This window comes from Strix aluco, chromosome 7, assembly GCF_031877795.1.
Source record: "Strix aluco isolate bStrAlu1 chromosome 7, bStrAlu1.hap1, whole genome shotgun sequence".
NCBI lineage: Eukaryota > Metazoa > Chordata > Aves > Strigiformes > Strigidae > Strix > Strix aluco.
In genome coordinates, this window is record NC_133937.1 from 19,453,812 (window position 1) to 19,477,117 (window position 23,306).

At 63.7% G+C, this 23,306-nt stretch overlaps 2 protein-coding genes across 3 annotated transcripts; both read left to right on the forward strand.

The window, feature by feature from the left end:
* Positions 1–1,776: 1,776 nt before the first annotated feature.
* Positions 1,777–11,654, forward strand: TMEM150A (transmembrane protein 150A). The gene is made up of 7 exons (XM_074830796.1): positions 1,777–1,982; positions 4,218–4,265; positions 6,527–6,598; positions 6,746–6,813; positions 6,946–7,073; positions 8,049–8,226; positions 9,939–11,654. The coding sequence occupies exons 1-7, from the start codon at positions 1,903–1,905 to the stop codon at positions 10,181–10,183; spliced, it is 819 nt and encodes a 272-aa protein (XP_074686897.1). The 5' UTR covers positions 1,777–1,902; the 3' UTR covers positions 10,184–11,654.
* A 264-nt stretch (positions 11,655–11,918) lies between these two features.
* Positions 11,919–23,214, forward strand: NFKB2 (nuclear factor kappa B subunit 2). 2 transcript variants are annotated; one of them, XM_074830774.1, is made up of 25 exons: positions 11,919–12,027; positions 15,035–15,227; positions 15,388–15,477; positions 16,326–16,370; positions 16,872–16,950; positions 17,426–17,466; positions 17,569–17,667; positions 17,902–18,053; positions 18,664–18,770; positions 18,920–19,078; positions 19,185–19,289; positions 19,434–19,519; positions 19,644–19,782; positions 19,862–19,981; positions 20,088–20,270; positions 20,440–20,581; positions 20,726–20,840; positions 21,037–21,244; positions 21,332–21,501; positions 21,666–21,768; positions 21,900–22,129; positions 22,324–22,393; positions 22,496–22,668; positions 22,746–22,857; positions 22,935–23,214. In XM_074830774.1, exons 2-25 carry the CDS (start codon positions 15,183–15,185, stop codon positions 23,054–23,056), a joined length of 2,895 nt encoding a protein of 964 aa, XP_074686875.1. In that variant the 5' UTR covers positions 11,919–12,027; positions 15,035–15,182; the 3' UTR covers positions 23,057–23,214. The 2 variants fall into 2 exon arrangements, with proteins under 2 accessions (XP_074686875.1, XP_074686876.1); XM_074830775.1 differs by lacking the exon at positions 15,388–15,477.
* Positions 23,215–23,306: the final 92 nt, after the last annotated feature.

Sequence of the window (23,306 nt, forward strand, 5' to 3'; positions counted from 1 at the left end):
CTCATTCCTAGAAATGCCAGCTGTTGAACTCCTCTGGAAAAATCTGCATCTGTTACAGAGCCTAAAGTATCCTGAAACCACAGTGCCCTGCTCCTTCGCTCCACCTGCACAGAAGGCAGCCTGGCAGGGCTTGTACTGCTCGCCCCGTGGCCCGGGAGCACTCTGAGCCCTGCCAAGGCTGCTGGAGGCGGCAGCAGCTGCAGCCCTGGCCCGGTGCCCGCTGCTCTGGCCGGCGTTGTCCCCACTGCGGCCTGGCCAGGCGGCCGCGGGGGCTGCCGGGAGAGGGAGGGCCAGGCCTGCTGTCCCCCGGCGGACAGAGATGCAGGGGGCAGCTTTGGGAGCACAACCGCCTTGGGAGCAAAGTTCTGGAGTGCGAAAGGTCAGAGAGCTGATGTGCTGAACAGCAAGGAGAGACCCTGGGCCTGCGAGGAGGCTCCCAGCACCCAGGGAGATGAGATCCCCTGAGACTACAAGTCCCAGTCTGCAATACTACCCCTGTAGTTGCATAACCTGCACCCTCGCCCTGGTGAGGAGGGGGGCAGGCCAGGGCAGGTGCTGGTCCTGAGCAGCTCCTCTCTGCAGAAGGCAGTGGGAAGGTGCAGGTTTCATGAGCACCAGCTGCTCCGGGGCCCAAGGGCTGCATGCACCCTTTGGCTACACCAGATGTTATGGGACGTGTAAACACACACCTGCAAGCAGCCACAGGGTGGGAGGGTGGGTTATGGCCAAGTTACCGATAGGGAAATGGGACTGCTGGGTCTTGCTGCAGCCTGGCTGCTCTGCCAGGGGAAGTCGTGCTTCCTCTTTTCAAGTTTTCCACATAAGAAAAATGGAAATTTCTTTGGGCACCAGGGTTGGTGGGTGGCTGCTAAACTTAAGCGCTAGTTGAGCCATTCGTAGAAAGCGTCTGGAAAAGGAGAGGTCAGACTAACCGGGTTGGGAGGGTGTGTGCGGATGGTGCTGGCAGTGGGCGAGGCAGCCGAGGTGCCACTAGCCACTGAGTGAGAGCTGAGATCAGGCAAGGTGGGTCAAACTGAGCCTTGCCCTCAGGGGGGAAGGCCGAGCCCACGTTAACCCTCTTCCCCAGGGAAGAGGGGACTGAGCAAGGTCTTCTGTGCCCGGCCGTTACCTGGCGCTGGATCTCCTGCCTCACCCCTGCGGTGAGACAGTGAGTGCCCCTTGGGCCACACTTGCTGGAGGAGCCCGCGGACACGGGCACAGGGATGGTGTCTGGGGCTGACACAGCACCGTTCGGGGGTGGCGGGGGGGCGAGTCCCTCAGCGCCCTGCGGCCCGCCGCTGCTGTCCGATTCAGCCTTGGCAGAGGCTGCTCCGGTCGGCAGCTCCAGGGAGGGGGGGGTTGCTGCTGGGCGGTGCCCCGCCGTCCCCTCCGCGCCGTTTTTGCCGAGCAGGAGCGTGTCTCTGCGGCCCGGCTGCGCCCTGCGGGGACAAGGCACAGCAGACGGCGCTCCCGGCTTTGGTGGCGCTGCCCTGCGGCTCCGTCCGACCCCGCTCCCCGGCTGCCTCCCCAGCTCTGCCGGTCCGGGGGTGCCGGGACGTCCCCCCCGGGCCAGCAGCGCGGCCGCCACGTGGCGCCCGGGGCTGGGCCCGCCCCGCTGCCCGCCCCCCGCTCCCCGCCGGACGGGGCGGGCCCTGCCCGCCGAGCGGGACCCGCGCTGGCCGCGGGGCGGGGCTGGCCTGGCCTGGGCTGGGCTGGGCTGGGCTGGCCCGGGTCGGCGCGGCGCGGTGCGGCTCGGCTTGGCTCCGCACGGCCGGACCTCGCTCTGCCCGCCCGGCCCCGGCCCCGGCCGCCCATGGGGAGCGCGGCCCGGCGGCGGCCCGGCAGCAGGAGGCAGCGGGGAGGCTCCCCCGGCAGCCCCGCTCGCCCGTAGCGCGGCGGGGCATGCCCGGCCCCAGGATGCCGGCCTGGGGGATCCTGCCCGTCACGCTGCCAGCCTTCACCATCACCGGCATGTGGATCGTGTGAGTGCCGCGGGACGGCCCGGAGCCGCCGCCAGCCCCCCACCCCCTCGGCGGCGGGACGGGGCCGCCCGGGCTGCGGGGCGGGATGTTGCGGGGTGGGATGCTGAAGGCCAGGGGGGCTGGAGGATGCTGCGGGATGCTGCAACCTGGGATGCTGCGGGGCAGGTAATTGCAGGACACCACTGGCCTCGCGTCATGTTGGGACACTTCTGCATGCTCAGTCACTCCCACACCCCCCTGCCCCCCCACAGTCACCCTGTGCGGTCACTGCGTCCCCTGCAGTGGTGCTGGCACGTGCCTCCCTGGCCTCACACCCCTGACAACCCCGGGATCGCATGTCCCTGTCCTGGTGTCAGCGTGGCTGATGCTTAGGCAGCACAGGAATGGCCTTGGGAGCGATGCCACCAGCCCAGGTCCTGCAGCACCAGAACTGTAACCAGCACACGGGCACCCATCCCGTGTGGTGGATGGGTGGGACGGCCAGGGGACATTTGTCCCTTGTGCTGGGGGCAGAGGCTGTGTCATCTGGGTGAGCAGCACTAGCCCACCCTTGCTGGTCCCTTCCCCAGGCCTTGGCTGTGGGACCTCAGCTGGTCACATAGGGCTGTCCTGCCCCAGCCCATTGGCACCCCTGTGCCTCTACCACAGCAGTGGTGAGCACTGGATGAGGGACTTTTCCCAAAGGTGCAGAGAGCCCCAGCATAGGTGATGGGACTTTTAGGGGTGTGGAATGGAGCAAATGCACCTATTACCATGCAGGTCGCTCTGAGAGCTTTCCCCCTATGGTATCCCCTGTACTTGTTCATGACAAAGCCAAATGCTGACCCTGGTGCACGGAAGTCATGCTCCAAGTTTTTTCCATGGATGCCTCACGAAGCCCTGGCTGTCTCCTGTGGGTGACCCTGTGGGGCAGATGCCCCTCCAGCCCAGAGCAGCACAGGAGGGAGGTGCTGCTCATGGTCCTCACAGCCAGAGCTGCCCTGGGAGGGGGGTCTCGGGCCCTTTTTCTGGCCCCAAAAATGTCCTGTAGCTGCCTGGTGGACACCGTGTCCCTCACTGGTATGGTGGCAGGGTGAGGCAGGGCAGTTGCGTGCCCTGCTGGCCATGCCTGGGATGTAGAGCCGTGAGGGGGGACCGGGTGGGTGGGGGCACATCCTGCTGGGGGAGGGCAGTGCCATTTGTGCCTCTCTTGGCTTATTGCCCCCTCCCAGGAGGGCACAGAGGGCTGGGACAGGGGCTGCATGCTTGGGGGAGACCTGTGCTGGGAAGCAGCTGGGTGAGGGGTCTGGGGGGATGCGATACTCTTGTGGGCAGCCCTTGCGGTGGGCAGTGCTGCCCCTTGGTTCCCTCCAGCTATCCCGCTCTGTGTCCCGGCACTTCTCTGCCGGGATCATCCTTTTTGCAGCCCGGCTGTTACATGGCCAGCTCAGGCAGGAGAGGAGTTTCGTTACCGGTGTTGGGGCCTATTTTTAACCTGAGCCGTTTATGGCCGCTGGTAGCAGTGATTTGAACAGTGTAGTGCTGTCTGCTGCTGTGGCTGCCAGGCAGGAGGGCTCCTCGCTGGCTGGGGGTGCATGGGGCTGAGACCCCCATGGAGCTGAACGGGATGTGTGTCATGAACCTCTTGTTACACTGACCAAGGTGCAGGGCTGACTCCGCAGTGAAATGCTCGATGGAGCTGATCCGCCAAAAATGCCCTGCCAACACACCGGCTACTTTTCCAGACTTCTTTTAGCTCCAGGCGCTGGCTGTCCAGGGGCCGGAGGAAGCACGGCAGAGCCCAGCAGCCATCGGGTGACACCCGGCACAGCTGTAGGCTGGTGGAGAGCCCTTATGCTGGGGTGGGGGGCTCTGTGGCAAAGCAGCCTCCCAGAGCCTGAGGAGCATGGCAGCACGATGGGGAAGAGGCCCCACAGGAGCAGCCACAGCTGCAGCCACACTGAGCTGGATCAGGAGGCGACTCTCAGCGGGGATGGGGGTACCAGGCAGGGGGACCTGGTCCCAGCAAGCAGGACCTCCCTGGAGTGTGGGCTGGGCTCGTGCACTTGCTTTTCTTTCTGCTGCCTTGTAAAGGCAGGAGGTGCCACAGGGTGAGCGCTGGCCCCTGGCAGGCAGCGAGGGCTTGTACCCCCCACTCCTGCCACTGATCCCTGGGGCTGACTCAGGTGCTGGCCGGGAGGGGGGATGCAGGGAGGCGGGTGGCTGTGGTAACCCCCGTTGTTGTCTCTCCTCCAGGTACGCCATGGCACTTTCCAACAACCACATCTGCCCTGTCCACAACTGGTAAGGCTTGGGGAGGTGGCAGGGGCCATTCACCACGGACCGGCTCTGTTAAAAACCCTGCATGACGCGCTTGAACTGTGCCACGCTGTGCTGGACTACCGGGTAGCAGAGGTCCTCCCTGCACCATCAACATGCTGAAAGCAGGGTCGGGGGCCAAGCCGGCCCTGGGAGGGGGCTGGGAATGACAGGAGATGTGGAAGCATTACGGAAGGCAGAGCCACCTTCTTCCCCAGCAGACATGGTGGTGACAGTGATGGGGCACAGTCAAGCCAGGGCATGTGTCTCCTGTCCAACCTGCAAGCGGCTTTTGGGAGCAGAGCTGCTTGGGGACTAGCTGCTGGCAGGGTTGGGCCCCGCATTTGCAAAGCAGTGAGAATGCCAGGGCCAAGAAGAGCTATCGAAAGCTGCCCTCCCTCCCCCGCCCAGGCTTGCCTGCGGTTACGGGTGCTCCGGTGAACAGTCCAGCCCTGCTGCAAACCAAACCAGGCGGGGAGAAGGAGGCCATTGAAAAAACACAGCATGGAGAAAGTATGAAAATAAATGGTCAGGGAATTACAGAGGGCCGTGTGTCTCCATGGAAAAGGTTGAGGCTTGCTTGTTGGAGGCTAAATCTGGCAGTGCCAGGGGGACAGGACGGTCCTGCGACAGCCGGCCACCCCATAGGCAGAGCTGCCTGCAGCACCCCGGGATAGGGGATGAGGCACAGGAGAGGCGAGGGCTGGGAAAAAAACCCTGTTTACTCTCTTGGCAACTTCTTCTACAGGGTTTTTGGCTTGTTGTGTCTCCTTAGATATCTGCCCAGAAAAATCCATGTTAGTTTAATTCTTGCTGGAGTGTTTGAAGGAGAAGGAGTCAAAAAAAAGAGCCGCTGCCATTTCCTGCCTGATGGCTGATTCTGCCCTGGGAAGAATGTGTGTGTTGGGTTGTCTCTGCCGCACAGCCAGCCCTTAATGATGAATAATGCTTCCCGGCCTCGGGCTGCTCGCTTTAAACAAAATAATAATAAAAAAACCCTCCCAAACTAAACACGGCCCCAAGAGCAGCCCTTGAGGAGGCCGTGGGGCTCCACGCTTCGCGGTTGGAAAACAAAGCCACCAGTAAATGAGGAGACTGAAAAAACACCAGAGCCCTGCCCGGCCCTTTCCAAAAAGGCCTTTTTAACCATGCACTTGCTGAGCGGCTGGAGGCGGCTGGTGGACAGCCAGGGCCAGGGGCAGGGCAGTGCTGGCCACCCCACGGCTCCCGTCCCTGCCACGGGGCTGGGGGTGTCTGAGGGGGCCCTTTGGGGCACAGGGATTTGGGCTCCCTGTTTGCAGGGTGGGGAGGGGGCCCCGCTCAGCTGTGCCAGGCAGAGGTGACGGGTGCCTGGGTGGTGCTGCAGCAAAGGGGCACCCAAAAACCTCCCACAAGTGTGTGCCGGCTCCCAGCAGAGCCAGGAGGGTGATGGGGCACGTACTGCAGGGGGGAATTTGGTTAGCGTTGTAGGCAGCAGCTGTGGTACAGGAAGGTGTCTCAGGCTGGTAAGAGCTCTGGATCCCCGGGCTTGCAGGATCCATGGCCGCAGGAGGCACTTCCAGGGCTGTGCGGTGGTTGTGGGCAGCAGACCCCTGCCCCAGCCCAGCGGCATTGGGGGCTGCTAACAGGCCCCAGAGGGATGCCCTGACACTGTGCTGGGCTCCTCAGGGCAGCCTGGGGGCTTGCTCCTGTCACGTCCTCCCCTCAGGCAGCTCCCTCCCTCCCAGGCAGGTTGGCACTGTCCTGCAGTGCTTATGGCCATGGGGGCCGTTTCCCGCTCAGCTCGGCATTCCCTCCCTGCCCGTGCAAGCCCGGAGCTGTCAGTGGCTGCGTGCCCACCCCGGGGATGTGTGGCTGGGCTGGCACACGGGTGCTCCCGCTCTTGCCTGGGGCTTGGGGCTGCAAGAACCCCCTGAGCGCAGTCCCCTGACCCATGCACCCAGTGGGTGCGTGCAGCCCCCACCCCTCCATGACGTCTCCCTCGCAGGCAGGGACTCCAGGTGGGCAGCAGAGCCAGCAGGCAGGGGACAGGCTGTGGAAACCCAGCCATGATGCTCCCAGAGGACCCTGTTGGGCACTGGGTCACTCCCTGGAGGGGCTTGTCACCAGAGAGCAGGCGCATCCCTGGGGTTGGGCTGTGCTCGCTGGGGAGCAACTCTGCTGCCCTTGCAGGGCCTGTGGGCAGGAGGCAGGAGGGTCCCAGGCAGCAGCTCGGCTCTGCTAGCCTGTTGCTTTTCTCCCGGCAGGAATTACAATCAATCATGCGGTGTGGATGGCCCTGTCTCCTGCTGCACGCTGGACCACATCCCCCTTGTCAGGTGAGCAGCTGCAGGATGGGACGTGGGGCCAGCCAAGTGTCAGAGCCTCCCTGGGGCAACCCAGGAGTATGTCCTGGGGAGGGGGGAAGGGCTGCACCCCAGTGCCCCCTGGCTGAAGGCTCCCCGGGCCTTGCCTTGTCCCCACAGCAAGTGTGGCACCCTGCCTCCCGAGAGCTGCTTCTTCAGCCTCATCTGCAGCCTGGGCTCCTTCATGGGTAAGTGCCTGCTGTTGGGGGAGCGGGAGCCGGGCGCCCTGTGGTGCTCACCCCTCAGCGGGGGGTAGGGGTGGGTGTGGGGGGGGCACAGGTGGCAGTAGCATGCAACAGGGCTGTGTCTCCCTCCTGCAGTCATCCTGGTGGGGCTACTGCGCTACGCCCACCTCCTGGAGCGCCTTGGGCCATCTCTCCTCAACACCCTGGGGCTGGCCGCTGGCTGGGTCTGCGCTGCTGGCCTCACCATGGTCGGCAACTTCCAGGTAAGGCATCTCCTCCGGGTGTCTCCGGGTGTAGGGGAGGCGGGAGGGGGCCTTGGCTGGAGCGGGGCAGTGGCAGCGCTCAGCAGTGTAGGATTTGGGGTGGTTGTTTTGGTCCAGCACCCCTATCCATGCACTCCTTCACCTCTACCAGCTGCTGTGCTTCCCCAGGTGCTGGGACTCATCCTTGCTTATGCACTTAGAGTTTTGGGTGCAGATTAAGCTCTGGGTTTGGTTTAACCCTTATGCGAGACCCTCTGCACGGTCTGTCCCCTCCATGGATGCATGACCCCGCGCGGGCAGGGACGTGCCAGTGGGGCAGAGGAGCCCTGGCCAAGCTGCCGATGCTCCGGCTGCCCGGCTGTCCCGCTGGGGGTGTTTGCTGTTCGGGGGGCGATGCCAGGAAACCGGGCAGAGCCAGTGCTCACAGGGTCTGGAGCAGCCCGGGGCTTGGCGGCGCTCACCCCCACGCCTGCACTGCCAGGCACCGGCCTCCCGGCAGCTGCCTGCCCTCTGCCTGCGGCAGCCGGGCCCTTCCGCTTGGCAGGAGGCCGCTGCCGGCGCCGCCCCCCTGGGAGAAGCTTCGCTGGCCCTGATCCCCCTAGTGCCCCAGCCATGGCTCAGCGGCTCAGCTGAAGGCAGCGCTGTGACCCCGGGGAGGGGGTGCAGGCAGCCCCAGATGCGGCTCAGGGCAGAGGGCAGCCCCTGCCCCATGCCCACGGGCACGGCAGGGCTGTCGGCCCAAGGGGCTCAGGAGCTACCACCCCACAGATGAAAGAAACAGAAGCACTTTGAGATGCCAGCAGCAGATGGTGCGTCCAAATCTGCTCTTCAGCCAGGAGTTGGGCACAGGGCGAGCTGCCTGGACCCACTCCTGGCACTGCCTGCACCCCTGCCTGGCACAAACCCACCCCCTGGAGCAGAGCCGTGCTGGGGGAGTGTCCCGGGGTGCTGGCACCGATGGTTTCTCCCCCACAGGTGGATCACGCCAAGGTGTTGCACTACATCGGGGCGGGGGTGGCCTTTCCCACCAGCATGCTCTTCCTGCTCCTGCAGTCCATCCTCACCTACCGCATGGCCAAAACCCGCGGGCAGTACTGGACCGGCCACTTACGTAGCATCCTCACCGCTGTGGCCTTCCTCACCCTTGTCTTCAGTATCCTTCTGAAGGGTGTGGGGAGGAGACGGGCTGGGCTGGTGAAAGCTGGTCCTTGGCGGGGGGTATGCGCCCCACATCCTCCTTCCTTTGGTCTGGCAGTGAGGCACGGTGCCAGGAGAGGGGCTGGGCAGGGGGCTGAGGGTGAGCAGCTCGCTGCAGGCGTAGGCTGGAGGAGCAGCAGTATTGGGCTAAGGAGGGCAAGGGATGCTGGTGGGCATCTCCTGAGGCCCTGGGGTGCCCCAAACCAGCCCTGCCCTGGCTGCTGCAGCCCAGCTCTGCCACCGCTGCAGGCTCCAGCCCCACACCTTGCAGATTGGAAGGGCTGGTTAATTGTTGTGTTTTTTTTTTTTTAATAAGACAAAGGTATGTCGAGCCCTCAGCAATGCAAAGTCCATCTGAGTTACCTGTATGACAAAAGCTGAGTACAAAAGTGCTCTGTGCAGATGCCAGGTGGGCGTGTGGCAGCTCCTCTGCCAGCGGGGGCTCACCGGCACCCACCGGCTAACCTCCCTGTGGGACAAGAGACAGCTCGATGAACAGGCGCTGGGGTCTGCAAACACCATGCTGGGGAGGGAGGGCATGGCAGCAGGTGGAGTGGAACTGGAAGAATGGTCCCGAGTGTGTGGCCGGGGAGCCAGGGGCTTATTTGAGACTGAGGTTAGGGATAAATTGGGAAATAAGGTGGTGGTTATTGGGCAAGAACGGGAAAAAGCATGCGGAGTCCATGGGTCCCAAAGAGGCTGGCTGGGGTCTGGCCAGAATGAACAGCGCAGGAGGAGCCTGGGGGTTGCTGGCGGGCCTGGGACGGGCCAGAGAGCCCCACTGTGTCACTGCAGCAGGCAGGCAGGCCAGTCAAGGAGCTGGGAAGGGCAGGAGTGCTGGGGGGCTGTGCCAGCTGGGAGGGACAGGCAGGGCATGTAAGGACAAGGGAGACAGGACTGGTGCCTGTCTGCCATGGCCATGCTGCTCTGTAAGCACTGGGGACTGGAAGTGGGAAGGCAGCGAACTGTGGTGGAGATGGTGTGGGGAAAGGGCTGGGACCTCTCCTGGTGGGATGTGGGGAGTGAGCAGAGGGCTCTACCCTGCGCAGGTCCGGTCCCCGCCTCTCTGGCTTTCTCAGATCTTGCTTTCACTGGCAGAAGGCAGGGTAGTGCCAAAGGCTTTACCTGGAGGGCTGGGGGATGTACCTGCCTTCTCCCCTCACCCGTGGTGGCTCTGGCAGTAGGTTTCCCTAGAGATCCCCAGTGGGGATGAGAGAAGTATAAAGAAGCAACAGCAGGACCTGGAGGAGAGGGAGTGGGCCCCCTCTCTGGGGTGAGCCAGCCGGCAGCGCAGATGGACGGGGGGGTGGTGTGAGGCTGAGGAAGAGGAGAAGGGTGTGGACAGGGTGAGGCATCTGGGCACCCAGCTTGCCCTGAGGGCTGCAGCCTGAGCTTCCCCTGCCCCAGCCTCTTCAGAAAATCCCCGCCTGGCATCAGTCCCATGATTTACCGAGGCTGGTTTGGGCACGTGTGCCACTGCCTCACCTGTGCCGAGGCCCTCCCGTTGCTGGGGGAAGCATGTGGGATTTCTTAGTTTTAGGGCTTGTGGTATGTTTCCTGCAGAGGAGGGCTGCTCATGGCCACCGCAGCATGCAGTGGCAGTGGGACATGGTCCTCCATGGGGTGGTTGGGGTCCACCTGTGCTTTCCTTGACGGGAATGCCCTCAGGCGGTGTGTTCTTCATCCAGGAGAGCTTTGTGCTGCAGCACGTGGCCGCCCTGTGCGAGTGGATGTTCATCATCGATGTCCTGGTCTTCTATGGCACCTTCACCTTTGAGTTTGGGGCCATCTCCACAGACACCTTCCTGGTCCTGCTGAAAGCCAGCCGAGCCCCCAAAAGTTACAAGGGTGAGAGCAGCGTGTCCAGCACGGCCCACATCCACAGCCATGCGGAGGGCCTGGCTATGGCCTGACCCCCATGGGAGGCAGGCTCATGGTGGGGACCCCCAAATCGGGCTCTGTCAGTGACTCCCCTGCCTTGAATGTCTCCAAGACCCCGGCTGCCTCGGGGTGCGTGTGTGCATGTGTGTGCACGCGTGGGTGTGCAGTGCCCTCCCCTCCTGGTGGGAGCTGCAGCTGAGGCTCCTGGGGCAGGCGATGTCCACTGCAGGAGCTGCCCCTTCCCTGCCCGTGGGGTTTGGCATCACTGCTGGGGTGCAGAGATGCCAGCCGGGTGCTGCTATCGGCAGAGCCGGGATCTGCCCCTGAGCCTCAGGGGTTCCCCATCTGAGTTGGGGGCTGTCACTGGCAATCATATAGAGGCCCCCTTCTGTAAGGGATGTGGGGGAACAGGGGGCTCACCCTCCCCTCACCACGCAAGCCTGGTGTGCTAGGGAGGGGGGGATTGCCATTTCTCCCTCTCCACAGCCATGGGTGTAGGGTTCAGCAGACCAAGCCTACCAGCTGGCCTCTGTGACTGTCAGAGGAGCCAAAAACCCAAAGTGCCTTTTCCCTTCCTTGTGAGGTGATAACAGTGCCAGTCTGTCTGCACCCCCAGTGAGGATGGCAGCAGGGGGTCTCTCCCTGCCAGCCCAGGCGTGGGTAGTGCCTTGCGCTGCTGCAGGATGACACCAGCAGCGCCAGCTGGAGTGCGCTAGCCCTCCCAGCCAGGGCTCTCGCTGCTCAGGGCCTTCCATGCCTCCAGCCAATGACTTTCCCACATTTTTTCATCTTGGAGGAGAATTGCTGAGGCATTTCCGTGCTCCCTGGTGGTCAACTAGGTTAGGAAATGGGTCTCTGCGTTTACTGTCCTGCTGGGGATGTCCTGCAAGCACAGCGCCCGCAGAGCAGCGGATTTCCCCTCCATGGCGCTGTAAACCTAAGCTGTCCCAGCGGGCAGCCTGTGTGCCCCAGCCCCAGTCTCCCAGCCCGGCGGTGGGCTACTACCAGCCCTCCACCTGGGGAGCTCAGGCACAGAGAGGGCAAGCACTTCTGTAGGAACAGGGGAAGCCCGCGCCCCGTTCTGCTGGGACTCCCAAATCCGTCCTCCGGTGCCTTCCCCAGGGTTCAGCCCAGCCAGCGCCTGCCTGCTGAGAGCATGTCCCGCCCAGCCCCAGCCTCCCGGGCAGGGCGCTGGGGTGGAGGGGTGGGGTGTAGAGGGGGATGAATGCATCTGTATGTGTGTGTGTGTATATAGATCTACATATATATACATATATATATAAATTTCCCTCGTCCCTGGAGAGGGGCATGTGCTGCTGCTGTGTGCATTGATCAGGTTGGGCTTCCTGATTTGCCCACCTTTTCAAAATCGGCCTATAAATCCACCAGTATATGTAGTTCGAAGAGGAGCATTTCTGACTTTTATATCTAATATATGTTTAAAAAATATATATATAAAGAGAGAACAGTGAATTTACAATAATAAAAGTGAAAATCAGCCGAGGATGAGGCAGACCATCCTTCCCCGCAGCTCAGGACTGGGGTAGCAACCAACTTTGGGGCCAGGGTCCAAAGGGACGGGGGACGAAGGGTCTTGTGGGTCTCGGGGGACAGCGGTGACCCCGGGGCTCTGTTCCCTGCTCCGAGTGTCAGGCAGGTGGAAGAGAAGCGCCTTCACCCGGGACGCAGCAGCCTGGAGTCGCACCCGGGGGTACCCCGGCCCCCCCTGCCGTTGTCCCCGCCGGGGCGGAGCCGGGCCCGGGAAGCCCCGGGAGGCGGAGCCGGGCCGGGACTTTCCCGGGGCCGCGGCCGGGGCGAGGCGGCCGGGCCGGGGCCGGGGCCGGGGCCGGGGCCGGGGCCGGGGCCGGGGCTGGAGGTAAGCGGCCGGGGTGGGCCGGGCGCCGGCTCCGCGGGGCTGGGCCGGCCCGGAGGCAGGCGGGGGGGCAGCCCGGGGGCGACCGGTCCCCCGGGGCCGGGGTGAGCGCGGCTGTGCCCGGCCCGGGGGGTCGCTGGGCCTGGCTGTCCGCCGTGCACTGCCGGCCCCCGCGCTCCGCCCCGGCTGAGCCCCTCAGCCCTCGCGGTGGGCTGGCGGCTGCCGGTGTGTCCGGACTCCCGGTGGGAAGGGAGCTGGTCGGGAGGGTTAAAGTTTCAGTGCCGGGGCCGCCCGTCCCTGCCGAGGGGTCTGCAGCGGCCGGCGCTCAGCAGGTCCCGGCCTCCCGCTCGCCGCGGCGGCCGCGCCGGTCCCTGGCTGCCTCTCGGCCGGCTCTGGGGCTCCCTGGGAGAGGAGATGTTGGGAAGACACAGGCTGGAGAGACATCTGCTGTCTCGACCTGGGGAGGAGAAAGCAAGTCCCAGCGCTGGTGCCGACACCCGTTTCCCTGCCAGTGGGGAAGTTGCTTATTTTCCTGTTTCCGAGTTGCCGGTGAACACTGCCCCGTGCCGCGGCTCTCCCTCGGCTCGCTGGGCCCGGGCTGGGCAGGGCTGGCGCGCTGCCGGCCCCGGGGGAGGAGATCCGCACCCAGGGGCTCTGCTAGCGCCACCCGAAAGGAGCCGCGGACGCCGACGCAGTGATACCGCAGGCGGGGCGGGAGCCAGGGAGAGTGAGAGACGGCGAACGGCTGGCGGGCGCTGAGGGGGTTTTGAGGGCGCACGGCTGTACAAGTGGAGCCGATGGTTCGTAACACAACAGCACAGCAGCTGATTTACAGGCCCTAGAGGAGAAAACCAGATCAGTGGGTGGCTGGGGTTTGCCAAAACCAACTTGATAGCCACAATGGGAGTAAAGGCATTTTGTGCAGAGATACTAAAGGCTTCAATGCTCAAGGGCAGGCTGTTAGGGAGGGGAAGGCTTGGACAGCTTTCAGGGAGAGGGGATTTCTCTCTGCCTTGGTTGCAGGTCAAGGACTCGGTTTCCAGGAAGGACCTCAGAACAAACTCCCTGTGAACGCTGCACGAGAGGGGCTCGGCAGCCTCTTGCCAGACCCTTGCCAGTAGCTGTTGGGACTCCTGGGATGGAGCAGAGCACAGGATTCGTGCAGAAACCAAGGTCAAGCATTAAGGGCCATCATTTGCAGGCATTAGCAGGCCCCAGGGGAAAGAAAACTGCAGAGAATAGTATGTTGGAGGAGCAGCCAGCTGGGTGGCTGCAACATGACTGCTGTACATGAGGGCAGCTCGGAGCAGAGCTGTGCTGCTTCCGTTTCTGGAGTGCCTTTTCCCATGGCTGCTAAACACTCCCGCCGCCAACAGATGGACAGACGTTTCCCTCCTGCCTGCAGGGCATTGGCTCTGCAATTCAGCCGGTTGTCACGGGAGGAAAGAAAATAGCACCTGCATTACTAGGTCACGTTCAACGGCTTTAGCTCGTACTGCCTGGCAGCGGCTGGCCCTTAATTGAAGCAGTCTGGCTGGCACGGGGAGGCTGCACCACACAGCAAGGGTGCCGTGGCAGTGCTGCGCTCTGGGGCAGGGAGCTGGTGCTGCTCTGGGCAGTGCATCAGAGTTGGGTTGCTGCTCTTTACCCCATTCCCTGCAATGCCCAGAGGATCCTTCCTGAGCCCTGGGAAGGTCTGAAGACAGGGAGGAATTAGCCCAGCAAAGGGGGACTGCAGTGTGTGTGCAAGCCCAGGGCCCAGGCCAGGCACGCTGGGTGCCACGGAGCGGGATGCTACTGATGGCAGGAGGGGGAGACAGGTCCCCTTCTGGGATGTGTGGCAGATAAAAGCCAAGTGTGCTACACTCCCGAGGGAAGCCTGGGGGCCTAAAGGGCACAGCTGCTCAGCATAGGAGGCAGGACTTACCTCGAGACCAGGTCTAAGGTTGCCTGAGGTTGCTCTTCCAGGAACAAGGAAGCAGGCGACAATGCTCCAGCTCTGCTCAATGAGCAAGGTGGGCTTCCTCCAAAGCACACTGCGCAAGTGTGCAGGCATACAGCCAGCAACCTCCCAAGTGAGCCAGAGCTGCGCGGGCTGGGGAGACGCAGGCACGACCCCATGACATTCCTTAGTCATGCTGTTTGCTGCAACGAGTGGAAGTGTCTGGGGCAGCATTGAGTGAGCTGTGAAAACCCCTCTAGAGGGGATGGGGCTGATGGCACTGGAGAAGGGGAGCTGTTCTGTTCAAGGGGCACAGTCTGTTCTTCTCCAGCATCTTTGGGCCTGGGCTCCCCCAGCCAGGCTCAGTGGTTAGGGTTTGAGGTGGCTGTTCTCAGCACACTGAGGAGGATGTTTGTCCCCTCCTTCACCTCTCTGGGAAATCTGTGCCAGCAGATGAGGTGGCTGGCTGGTCGTGGCAGGCTGAGGCTGCCCAGGTGGGATGTCCAGTGGGATCCTTACAGCAGGCAGTGCATGCTGCTTCCCACAGGCCGGGGCGGGGGGGGGGGGTGGGGGGGTGTCCATGCTCCCAGGCTTTCAGAAGCCCCTGCAAAACGCAGGAGGAAGGTCACACCTCATTTTGCAGCGCTGGATCTCTACCTTCACCCTCCTTGCACTCCCTGCTGCACCTGCAGGTCCCTCGGACCCCACATCCTGGGCTGCACCGCTGTCTGGGCTGCATTCCGCGGGCAGGCTGGGCAGGGGCTGCCAGAGCTTGGCTGAGCTCAGGTGGCAGGCCAGCCGGGGAAAAACCTCAGGTCTGGGGCCACAGGGCAGCCCCTTTGGAGGACTTGAGTGGCTGGAAAATCTCCTTGAAAAGCTCTTCTCAGCTTCTGAAGAATATGAGTCACGCACGGGTTGAACAATCCCCTTCCTTCCCCTCTTCTCCCACACACCCAAAATCCCCTGAGCGAGATCTGCAGCAACCACTGATTCAGAAATTCATGGTATGAGGGCACTGTGGAGTCAGATATGGGTTTTTTTTTCTTTTTTTTCCTTTCCATTGCTTAGCGAGAAGAAATGTGGAGCAAGAGAGGGTGCCTGGAGGCTCTGCTCTGATCCTGCCTCTTTGCTAGAAGTCTCCGGTGGTTTCCTGCAGTCAGGCAGACCTTGACCCCAGCGGGCCACCCGTCTGTGGTAGCCAGCAGTCCCAGTGGCGATGCTGGGGCTGGACGGGTTGCTGAGACCAGCCTCTTCCTCCCCGGTGAGTAGGAGGGTGCGAGCGCTGCGGGTGGCAGGGAAAGGGCCCTGCTGCTGACAGTGCCTTGCTGGGGTCGGTGGGGAGCATGCAGCACCGGGTGCTGGGACGGTGGGAGATGCTCCCACGGGTGGCTCTGGAGCTGCTGCTCTCGCTTTGAAATCAGATGCTTCCTAGCGGGAAAGAGGGAATGGGAACATGGACGGCAAATGCCTCTCTTGGGCCACCTCCACGGGAAGGATGCAGGGACTGCTGTGTAAGTGGAAACTGGGGGAATGGGAAAGCACCCCTTTGAGTGCCTGGCAAGGGGTTACCACACGCTGGCTTCGGTCTGCAGAGTCTTGGAGAGCTTCCCCCGGACGGGGGGGAGACAGCAGGCTTTGGGGCAGTGCTTTGGGGCAGCTGCTCCTGTTTGGGTCCAGGGGGGCTTGGAGCAGACATCCCTGTGCCAGAGGTGCCTCGTCAAGGTGACATGGTGTGGGTAGAGACCTGGAAGGCCCCAGGGGCTGCTGCCGGGCTCTATGGCACGGTCGGGGTGGTTTCAGCCATGCTGTGCTGCAGGTCTTGTTGGGAAAGGGTGAGACGGCTGGTCAGCGGGGACTGGCGCCCGAAGCGGGGCAGGCGGCCGGGGAGGGTGGGGGGCAAACCCCTCCGTGCTCCCGGGGGGAAACTCGGGACCTTGGGGCGCTCCCGGGGTGCCAGGCAGCGCCCAACCGAGAGCAGCCGGGGGAGGCGGGCGGGCGGCCGCCGGGATTTCCAGCCCGCCCGGAGCCCAAAACTCCCAGGCGGGGAGGAGACGGCCCGTCCCACCGCCCCGGCCCGGGCCGGGGGAGCCGCCGGCGGGGGCAGGAGCGGCCGGGCCCCGGGCCGTGCCGAGCGGAGCCCCGCTCCGAGCTGTGCCGGGCCGGGCCGTGCCGGGCCGTGCCGTGCCGGTCCCCGGGCCGTGCCGGTCCCCGGGCCGTGCCGGGCCGCGGCGGGGCGGGGCGGGGCGGTGACGCGCGGGCCCGTCATTTCCCGGCTCGGCGGGGTTTCTAGGGACTTTCCGGAGCGGCGGTGCCTTCCTGCCGCCGCCGGTCCCCGCTCACCCCCGCGCTCTCCCCGCAGGCCGGCGGCCGGCCCCGCGCAGACATGGACGAGCAGTTCCAGCCCGTGAGTGCGGCAGGGCTCGGCCCGGCGCCGGGGGGGGCGGCTGTGGGCTGGGAGCGGTGCCTGAGCCCAGCGGTGGGGTGGGAGATGGGGCTCTGCGGCTGCCCCCGGGGTGGGAGATGGGGGTCTGCGGGTGCCCCCAGGGTGGGCAATGGGGGGTCTGCAGGTGCCATTAGGGTGGGAGACGGGGCGGGGGGGGGGGTGTCTGTGCCTGTCTCCGGGGTGTGAGTTGGGGGCGACTGCGTCTGCCCCAAGAGTGAGCAAAGGGGGTCAGCTGGTGCCCCCAGCGGTGGGCAGTGAGGGTCCACGCCTGCCCACCCCTCTTCCCCGGGAGGGACGGGGGATCTCTGCCTGCTCCCCTCTGCCCCAATGTGGCAGTGGGGGTCTGTGTCAGGCTGGCCCCCGCCCAGGGTGGGAGATGGGGGTCTGTGCCTGCCCCCCAGGGCAGTTGGGGGTTCCAGCCCCAACACACTCATCACACTCATCATTTCTCCCATCACCCAGTGCCTGGATGGGATTGACTACGACGACTTTAATTTCGGCTCCCACATGATGGAGCAGAAGGAGCCCGTGATAGAGACCGGTAAGGGCCCCTCTGGCTGTGCCCTCACGGGGGTCCCCGGCTGCAGTGGGGTTTCCCAGCAGGCTGACTCACGCCTCGTAGTTCCCAGCAGCACCATGGGCTATGTCCTCGCTGGCCCCACTGTGGGTTGGCTGGGAATCCCTGCCCTGTGGCACCAGGATGGGGACTGTTCAGTCTGGCCCCACTGCTCAGTCTACCAGGGCCTTGAGGCTGGGCTGTGATGGGTCCCCAGGAACTCCCTGCTCCCTGAGTGCCAGCGCATCCTCTGGCCCTTCCCTCCTCTCGCTGCTGCTTTGACCACTGCTCGCGGCTGGGCTCTGACAGCACAGGGGCTGGGGGCCCTGAGGACCCTCATGGGACAGACAGGGGTCACCTCATCTTCAGCACCATCCCCATACCTCCAGCATCCTTACTGGGAGCACTCACTTTGGTTATCCTGTGTTTCTCACCGGTGCCTTTCCTCTCTGTCCTCCAGTGGAAGGTCCCTACCTTGTCATCATTGAGCAGCCAAAGCAGGTAAGGATGTCACCCAGGTAAGGGCAGGTGTAGCTGTCACCCCCTGGTCTCATGGTGTCAGGTTTGGGCCACCCTTGGCTGACCCTGTCTTTGCCTGTGCAGCGGGGGTTCCGGTTTCGGTACGGCTGCGAGGGCCCTTCGCACGGGGGGCTGCCGGGAGCATCCAGTGAGAAGGGGCGCAAGACCTATCCTACCGTCAAGGTGAGCACTGCCCTGGGGAGGGGATGGGGCAGCATCTTCAGCCGGTGTGCATGGGCACTGGGAGGGTGCCTTGAAGGAAAAACGGGAAATGTATATTAAGCTCTGTGGCACTGGAGGGATGGGAGAGCTGTGGCAGGAGGGGTGGTGGCCATGGGGAGGGATAGCAGGGGTTTGCAGAGAGTCCTGCAGGCTCTGGGGTCTTGTACCTGACTCTCATCTCCTTTCTGCCCACAGATCTGCAACTACACAGGGATGGCCCGGATTGAAGTGGACCTGGTGACGCACAGTGACCCTCCCCGCGTGCATGCCCACAGCCTGGTGGGCAAGCAGTGCAACGAGGCTGGCAACTGTGTCGCGATTGTGGGACCCAAGGACATGACAGCTCAGTACGTGCGAGGGAGACCCGGGGTGGCCTCTTGCCTATGCAGGACGGCTGGGGGTCTGGCTGCATCTTACGAGCTGGGGAGAAGAGGGGGGTCAGTGTATCCAGGAGCTGGGTTTGCTGGATGGGGCCAGGAGTGGGTTTAGACAAGGTGATCAGCACATCTCTGTCCCCTGAGCATTTTGCCCAGCTCTGGGTCTGGCATGTGCAGTTTGTTTTGGGCTTTTGTTCTCAGGGTTGCAGCTCCTCAACTTTGCAGATGACTTCTGTAGCCAGCCTGAGTTGCAGGGTTATTCAGCAACTGCTGCAGTTGCTCTTACAAATCCAGCCCTGGCTGCTGGCTCAGGCTGGTCCCATTTGCATCCCTCTGGCCTCCAGCCTTCCTGGTCCTCACTTTTGGACTTGTCACCTCTGGGAGCCTGAAGTCTCCCAGCCACCTCTGTTGAGGTTTTTTTCCCTGTGGTTACTCCTTTTACGTTGATCCCCGGCTGCTCGAGCAGCACCACTCTGTGCTTTGCTCAGCTCCTTCCTGGTCACGGGAGCCCATGTGCCCCCCGGGTCAGCTGCTCCCAGACTTGGCACTCCCAGATCCTAGCGGGATCCCTCTTCTCCAGGTTCAGCAATCTGGGTGTACTCCATGTCACCAAGAAGAATATGATGGAGATCATGAAGGAAAAGCTGAAGCAGCAGAAGATGCGCAACAGGAGCCATCTGCTGACAGGTGAGGGCAGCCTGGGGGTTCAGTGGGACTCGGCACCCCAGGATGACAGTTGAAGGGCTGCGATTAGGGTGGGGCTGGGGGGGCGGGTGGGGGGACCTGGAAGCCTGTCCCCTCACCTAGTCTGACAGTATCTCCCCCTGCCCCGGCAGACGCAGAGCTGCGTGAGATCGAGCTGGAGGCCAAGGAGCTGAAGAAGGTGATGGACCTGAGCATTGTGCGGTTGCGCTTCACCGCCTACCTCCGCGACAGCAGCGGGAATTTCACGCTGGCCCTCCAGCCCGTCATCTCGGACCCCATCCATGACAGCAGTGAGCATGGGGCCAGGCCGGGGAGGGGACAGGGCAGGACAGGGTAAGGAGGTGAGGAATGCTCTGTCTGCCACTGCGGCTCCCAGCGCCTTCTCTCTCTCTGCAGAGTCCCCAGGAGCTTCCAACCTGAAGATCTCACGTATGGATAAGACAGCAGGCTCTGTGCGGGGAGGGGATGAGGTGTACTTGCTGTGTGATAAAGTTCAGAAAGGTAAGTGCTGTTCCCTCCAGCTGAAACCTTCCAGAGGGGCTGTGGCAGGAGAGATCCAGGGCCCCTGGGTGGCCAGGGGTCTGTGTCCCCGGAGCCTGCCCAGGGCAGGAAGACAGGTGATGCCAGCGCCCTTTCTCTCCCCAGATGACATCGAGGTGCGTTTCTATGAGGATGACGAGAACGGCTGGCAGGCCTTTGGGGACTTCTCCCCCACTGATGTGCACAAGCAGGTACGGGGGAGGTGGGGGGTGTTCTGCCATACCCAGAGGCAAGCAGGTGCCCTGTGGGGTGGGGGAACCCCGTCCCCAGCTCCGAGCAGGAGCAGAACCCCATGTCCATCTGTCCTGTCCACAGTATGCCATCGTCTTCCGCACGCCCCCCTACCACAAGCCCAAGATCGACCGTCCCGTCACCGTCTTCCTGCAGCTGAAGCGGAAGCGGGGGGGTGACGTGAGTGACTCCAAGCAGTTCACCTACTACCCCGTGGTGGAAGGTGAGCACACCCCAGGCAGGCCGGCGTGCACCCCGCCGCCGGGGCTGCCCCTCACCCCACTGCCCCTCTCTCCCTGCAGATAAGGAAGAAGTGGAGAGGAAGCGCAAGAAAGTCCTGCCTCAGTTTCCCCAGCACTTTGGTGGGGGTTCGCACATGGGGGGTGCCGGCGGGGGGGCCGGGGGCTTCGGCTCTGGAGGAGGTGAGTGGGGATGCCTCTTCCCCCTCCCTGCTTGGGTGGCCGCGGTCTGGCCCTGGGGGCTCCGTGCTCCCCTCTGGCCTCACCTGCCCTCTCCCTTGCTCCTCAGGTGGGAACCTCAGCTTCCCCTACTCCCCTGGACTGGCCTACAACAGCATCTACTCACCTGGCCCTCACCCCGTGGGGGGCTATCAGGGGGGTGTGCAGATGAAGGGCCCTGAGGCGGTGGGGCCTGGGAGCGACAGGCAGGTGCCTGCGGAGAGCACGTACTGCAAGGAGCTGCAGAAGCACGGTAGGTGGGAGCGGGACTGGAGGGAGGGCTGGGAGACATTGCTCAGGAGAGGTGGCTCAGGTTGGGGACCTTTTGGGGCCGGGTGCTGTTCACCTCCGTGCCTGGAGGAGATGCCGGACGGTGGATGGAGCTGCTGCTCCTGGCAGTGATGTCCTGCTTTGCCCCCCAGCCCAGCTCTGCCACCTGTGGATGCTGGCGCTGGCCCGTCGCAATGCCCATGCCCTGCTCGACTACTCAGTCACCGCCGACCCTCGCATGCTGCTGGCGGTCCAGAGGCACCTGGCTGCATCCCAGGATGAGAATGGAGACACGTGAGCACATGAGGGGTTTGGGGGGAGAGGGTGGGAGCCTTGTTGGCCTTCAGAGCCATTATGGGGCTCTGGGGGGTGGGAGGTGGCAGGGAGGACCTGGAGAAGCATGGAGCTGAGCCAGGGGCCATCCCATTCTCTCGGCAGGCCTTTGCACCTTGCTATTATCCATGAGCAGACAGCTGTGATCAAGCAGCTGATCGAGATCATTGTTAGCATCCCCAGCCAGCAGATCATCAACATCTCCAACAACCTGCAGCAGGTACATGTTTCCCAGGGCAGCCGGTTCTCTGCTACCCGGGGCTTGCTCCCATTTCCCAACCCCAGAGGCTCCTGTTGCTGCTCCCGCTGAGGGGAGGCTGCAGGGCTGAGCACGGTACAGCCATGCTGGTAAAGACAGTGGTGCAGGACTCTGCTCCTCTTGCGAGCGCTGCAGAGGGGGTGCTGCTGTCCCGCAGACACCGCTGCATCTGGCAGTCATCACCAAGCAGCCCCAAGTGGTCCAGCTCCTGCTGCAAGCCCGTGCTGACCCCACCTTGCTGGACCGCTACGGCAATTCCCTGCTGCACCTGGCACTCCAGGCTGGCGACGAAGAGATGCTGAGGACGCTGCTGGCTCACCTGGGCTCAGCTGCCCCTTACCTGCTCCGCTTGCCCAATTTTCATGGTGAGTGGGGCTGGGAGACAATGGGCAGGAACCCAGCCGTGTTGTGGGCTCAGCCGGAGAGCTGCTGAGCCTCTCCCCCTGTTGCAGGCCTCCTGCCTGTGCACTTGGCCGTGAAGGCAAAGAGTTTGGCCTGCCTGGACTTGCTGGTCAGGAAGGGAGCGGATGTGAACGCGGTGGAGAGGCAGGGTGGGAGGACATCGCTGCACCTGGCCGTGGAGATGGAGAACCTGAACATGGCCACCCACCTGGTGAAGAAGGTACGAGGGGAGGCTGGTGGGTTGGTGGCTGTGGGATGGGGATGGGGCGCAGCCTCATACAGGGCTCTGGCAGAAGCAAGGGTTCCCCTATGGTCTTAGGGTGACAGTGGCAGGGAGGTCAGCACCCAGGCAGCCCATCCTCAGTCTTGTGCCTTTCTCCATAGCTGGGAGCAGATGTCAACAGCCGGACTTTTGCTGGGAACACCCCGCTGCACCTGGCTGCCGGCCTGGGCTCCCCCACCCTCACCAAACTGCTCCTCAAAGCTGGTAAGGCACTGCCCTCCCTCCTCTCCCTTCCCCTCCCCACAGCCCCGGCTGCCCATGCTGGGGGATGCCTGGGCACAGGGCAGACCTCTGGGCCACCCTTTTTCGGGGCTCAGTCCACCCTTGCCTGACAGGGGCAGATGTGCTGTGCGAGAATGATGAGCCCGTGAGCCCGTCTTCATCAGAGGCCAGCAGTGACACGGACACCGACCCTGAGGAGCAGGAGCTGGCCATGGAGCTGGGGGAGCCGGCTCCGGCCATGGAGCACAGCACCAACCCTGAGCCCGCCGCGCAGGGACACGGGCAGGCAGGGCACAGGCAGCGCCACTGCCACACGCCCCTGGACCTGACCCGGAGCCAGAAGGTGCGTGGTGTGGTAGGACAAACCCCCTGAGAGTGTTTCTGCGGGGGCCACAGCACGAATGGGGCAAAGCTCCAGGAGATGCTCCTGCAAGGATGCCTGTGCCCTTCCCTGCCCTGGGGAGAGCTGTGGCAGGGGAAGGCAAGGAGGAGTTGGCTGGAGCTTTGGGAGATGCTGACATCCGTGTATGTCTGCAGGTGCGGGAGATCCTGCTGCAGGCCTCCCAGCAGGGCCCCGAGGCAGAGCTGCCCGCTGCCCCCCGGCCAGGTGAGGAGCCCCTCTTCCCCCAAAAGCACTGCGCCTGGGCAGGGCAGCACCCTCACGCAGCGAGGACAGGCAGCGTGTGATGAAGGCGCCTCTTCCACACAGGGAAGGTCTTGTCGCTGGACAGTGAGGTGCTGCAGGGGCTGGAGCAGCTGCTGAACCAGGACTGCAGTGGGTCGGACTGGATCGAGCTGGCCAAGCGCCTGGGGCTGTGCAGCCTGGTAGAGACCTACAAGGACACCCCCTCGCCCAGCATCAGCCTCCTGCGCAGTTACGAGGTCAGTGCCTGGCCAGGGTGCCCCCATCCCCGCTGCCTGTCCTGCCACCAGCCCCACTCAGTGCCCTCTCTCCACAGCTGGCAGGGGGCAGCCTGGGGGCGCTGCTGGAGGTGCTGGACTCCATGGGGCTCCACAAGGCTGTGAGGATGCTCCACAAAACCGAGGCGCTGGATAAGCTGCAAAGCACAGGTATGGTGAGCGAGGGGCTGGAGGAGGGTGTCCCTGCTGGCCCCCCCATTGCTGACCACCCGGGGCTTGCTTTGCAGAGCTGAAGGAAGACAGTGCCTATGGCAGCGAGTCGGTGGAGGAGGAGCAGGCGCCCACGCTGGCCCTGAAGCCGGGGCCAGGGAGTGAGCTGCCCCACAGCCAGCAACCGCAGGTGCACTGAGGGGCCAGCAGCACCCCCACCCTGCCCTGCCCACACAAGTGCCTTCTGGACTTGGGGTCTGACTGCCTGGACTCAGGGGGATGGGATGCAGCCAGCTCCTGCCCCTCTCTGCTCTTATTTAATGGTCCCTCTTCTGAATAAAGGGACAGTTTCCATTAGCCTTTGCCCTCCCTCTCTCCAGCCCCGGCCCTCAATGGGCAAGCACTAACTCCCCTGAGCCCTGTCTGGGGCTGGGAGTCTGGTAGCAAGG